Source organism: Nicotiana tabacum, chromosome 7, assembly GCF_000715075.1.
Source record: "Nicotiana tabacum cultivar K326 chromosome 7, ASM71507v2, whole genome shotgun sequence".
NCBI classification, from domain to species: Eukaryota; Viridiplantae; Streptophyta; class Magnoliopsida; order Solanales; family Solanaceae; genus Nicotiana; species Nicotiana tabacum.
The window spans coordinates 147356297-147360148 of NC_134086.1; the positions used below are offsets into that span (position 1 = coordinate 147356297).

At 32.3% G+C, this 3852-nt stretch overlaps 1 protein-coding gene across 1 annotated transcript; it reads right to left on the reverse strand.

Annotated features, from left to right (window-relative positions):
- Window positions 1-601: 601 nt before the first annotated feature.
- LOC107830714 (putative WRKY transcription factor 41) lies at window positions 602-3261 on the reverse strand. Its single transcript, XM_075217836.1, has 3 exons — window positions 2745-3261; window positions 2489-2614; window positions 602-1389 (listed from the first exon to the last, which is right to left on the reverse strand). The coding sequence occupies exons 1-3, from the start codon at window positions 3068-3070 to the stop codon at window positions 807-809; spliced, it is 1035 nt and encodes a 344-aa protein (XP_075073937.1). The 5' UTR covers window positions 3071-3261; the 3' UTR covers window positions 602-806.
- Between the last annotated feature and the right edge of the window lie 591 nt (window positions 3262-3852).

Here is a 3852-nt window from a genome sequence, read left to right on the forward strand (position 1 = left end):
GTTGGCTTCATCTGATCGGAGATCCAAAGTAGTCCTGTTGGCATCCGCAGACCCTGGCGTCCCCTTTTATACATTCTCTTTACTGTTTCATTTGTATCGAAAATACTTGTATTTCCTTCAGACAAAATACTTGTAATTAAATTTTAGAAGTTCATGAATTGTGACTCTAGATTCTGGGCAATTGTGTATAAATATTAAGATTGTTATGAATTTGCGCATTCTTTTTAACTTGTTATGGCTTAATTGTTGTGAATCACCGAAGGGTTAAGGATTTGGCTTAATAATCTCTAATATTGGCTTGCCTAGCAAGTGAAATATTCGGTGCTATTACGGTCCTGCGGTGGGAATTCTTGGTCTGTCACATATCCATCTATAACTTTGGTATTTCGCATTTTATCTTCAAGACCAAGATTTCAAATTATTATGCCATTTGTCCTCAATTCTAGTTTAATTTGCTAGAATTGTTGAAATGCTCTTGGGACTTGAGTTTTCTTTATTTTTTTACTCCTGCCGTTGTGATCCGTAACAACTTTGCGATTCTGCTCATTATTTGAGAAATGTATTTATTTAATATCTAAGTTAACTAAAAACCAAACGGTGCTAATGCATAACTAAAATTTCACCTGCCCATATAATCACAAACATGAATTCATCTACATTATTTCAAGAGGAAATACTAACTATTTCTCTAAACATCAGTCAATTGACTTTAGCTAGGATCAATTAGGCACAAAACAATAAAATAATTGCACAAAACTAACTTGCTGTTATTACAAACTTGCAAGGGGTACTTCTCTAATATCTAATTATTTGAAAAATTCTTCAATGTCAAATGTGACACTAGGTTCAAAATCCACAGAGAAATCCCAGTCTCCACCAAATGGGGAATTAGATATTGAAGTTGGGGTTGAGATTAATTCAGTAACATCTGACTCTGAGCTCTGTAGAATGTTTTCCATTGCAAATTCTTCATTGCGGTCTGTCAACAGTGACATGTACGTCGATAATTCTGAGGTAATTGGAGATGAAAATGGTGCCATGGAATTGGAAAAGTATTGGGTTTCTTCAATCGGATTTAGTGGGGTAGGAGGGAATGAAAAGGGAGTGAAAACTTCTTCTTTTGTGAGGCTAAAGTTTTCAACTTTATGGTCTGGTCCAGAGTTGAATATTACCATCTCTTGTTCTTGTCTTTGATAACTCAATTCTTGTTTTTTGTTGTGTTTCTGACGTTTTTGGTTTTGAAGTGAAAAGATTTCTGATTGTGCAATTTTGCAACTGTGCCTTCCTTTATATGTGACCTCAAAAGTTGATGAGTTTCCAACTGATCTTTGGACTTGTTTTGTTGCCAAACAGCCTTGTGTATTCCTGTGAGTGCACCTATAATAAGCCCTACATTTACAAAAAATCTATTAGGTCAACAATATTAAGCAATTCTAATATTAACTAAGTGGAATCTAACAACTCAAAAAAATAAGACATGCAACTTGTTATAATATAGTTACTGCCAGTATATATGAGTTAAGTCTAAAATAGATTTACTACTCCTTGCATTCCTTTTCACTATGAATTATTGTCACGTAGCATAAGTAGTTGCCAAATGAAAGAGACATTAGTTGTTGTCTGGACTCTGAAACTTAAAAGTTCCATATGTGTAGTGAAATCATATTGGTTTGCTTTTAATAGGAAAAGGTACTATCTTCAGCACATAGTATTGGAAATTTTTATTTAGGAGGGGGCCACATGAAATGATCCAAAACTCATGCAGTGAATGTAGCCTATAAAGAAAGAAAGAAAGAAAATTGCCAAAAAAACCAAAATTGTCAAAGACAAAACCTAGGACCTGCTATGGGGGTTGCAATATACTCCACATTTGTTTTTATTTGTCTACTATAGTAAAAATATATTTTTATTTTTATTTATCCACTATACTGAATTAAAAAAAAAAACTATTTTTACAATTATTTTCCAAGATTTTTAGAGATATTATCATTACTATGGACAAAATTATAAAATACATATTTTATTTATTTTTTCGTAGATAGAGTACAACTAAAAATGAAAAAAGACTAATAATGAAAAGAAAAAGAATGATTGAGGGATCCCATCTACTGCCATCTTGTTCCCTGTAATTTATATTTGGAGCAACTGGCAAGTGGCCATTTAAGTAGCTGCCCACCTCCTTCTTTATTAGTACTACTAACTTCCAGGTAAAACTGAGTTTAAGTCTTTAAATTAGTGAAATAAAAGTATATTAAATTCAACAGTTGATTAAGTAGTTTGTATATGAGACAAAAAGTCCAATTTTAGGATATTTAAACATTAAGCAAACAGCTAACAAAGTATAGTGGAAAAATGTAAATTATGGTTTTGTTTTTGTGCATATTCCAAGTAAAAGTTGCTGATCAAATGTGAGTCGACTCCATAAAAGATAAATTATTAATGTTAAAACACAACAAATAAAGGGAAATAAAAGCAAAAGGATTGTTACCTTGGATGAATAGACCCTAAAATATCTTTCTGGCCATATTTTCTCCAACTATATCCATCATCATGTGGACTTTCAAGTCCAGTTCCACAAATGCTAACTTGTTTACTCCATTGATGTGGTGTCTTTCTGTAAGCCAAAAAATGTTCCAAATTACAAATATTGACCAAAAAAAAAAAGAACCCTAATCCAAGAAATGATTGATTTACAAGAAACCACAAAAAAAAAAAAAAAAATGTCAAAAGAGTCCTAAAATTACCTCTTCTTGCTGAACACATTTTGGCCCACCAATTGATCCTTCGAAGAATCCAAAACCTCACTCTTTGGACTATTATTATTACCAAGAAATGAAATTGATGAACATGAAGATGTAGAATTAGCATTTCCATCTTCAAGAAGAAGTGCCTTCAAATTCAGAATTGATAAAGATTTTTCAAGTGAAAATAGTATTTTCCCAAGTAGTAAATCACATTCTTCAGGAGAAGCCAAAGGACCAATCTGTTTTTTCAGTTGATTAACAAACTCCCTCCCTTGTGTTAGCTCAGTGATCAGTTTCTTTTTCTCCAAACCTTTAACTTTTTCCATTTTTGGAATCTTCAACTTACAAGAAAAATGATGACAAATTAAATAGGTATTATTTGAGATGAGTAAAGAATACTATAAATGGTGATAAATGGACAAGAAAAAAACAAGAAAGTTGAAGATAAAGGAAATTAGTGTATTCAAATCAATTGCCAAGAAAGAAGTAGGAGAGAGCAAGTGAAGAATTGTAAGTTAGAAAGAAGAGAAGGAAGGAAAGGAGGATATAAAGAGGAAAAAAAGTGGAAAGAGAGAGGGGGAACAAATATTGACTGTGATTATACTTTGTTGGATTTTTCTTTGTTAAGTCTTGAATTTCTTTTTCTTTTCCTATGGAGGAATTAAATTCAAGAAAATATTCAAGAAACCCTACTGCTGACTGATTCAAAAGGACGTTTTTTGTCGGGCCACCACGGTTCACATCCTTTCCTTTTTCTCTCCCTCCTTTTTTCCTCTTTTACACGGTTTAGTTTTTTATCATTCTTGATCACTAATTGATGTTTTTTAATCGTATAAATACTACTAATAATATACTAAAAATAGTCTAAATCTGAATATTATGTAGGGTTTTATTTGATTTGCTTATTCATAAAAAGGAAATTCCATTTTTAGGTACGAATGTCACATTTAGAAACACAAACGCAAAAATTCTCTAACTATTGTAGAGCATGCTTAGAGGTGGATGTATGCTTGCGCGTTAGAAGAAGCTAATCAACACAACAAGGGGTCGTTAGACTGTAGCTTGCGCGAAGGAAGAAGCAAATCAATAAAAATTATGTAGCTATGCT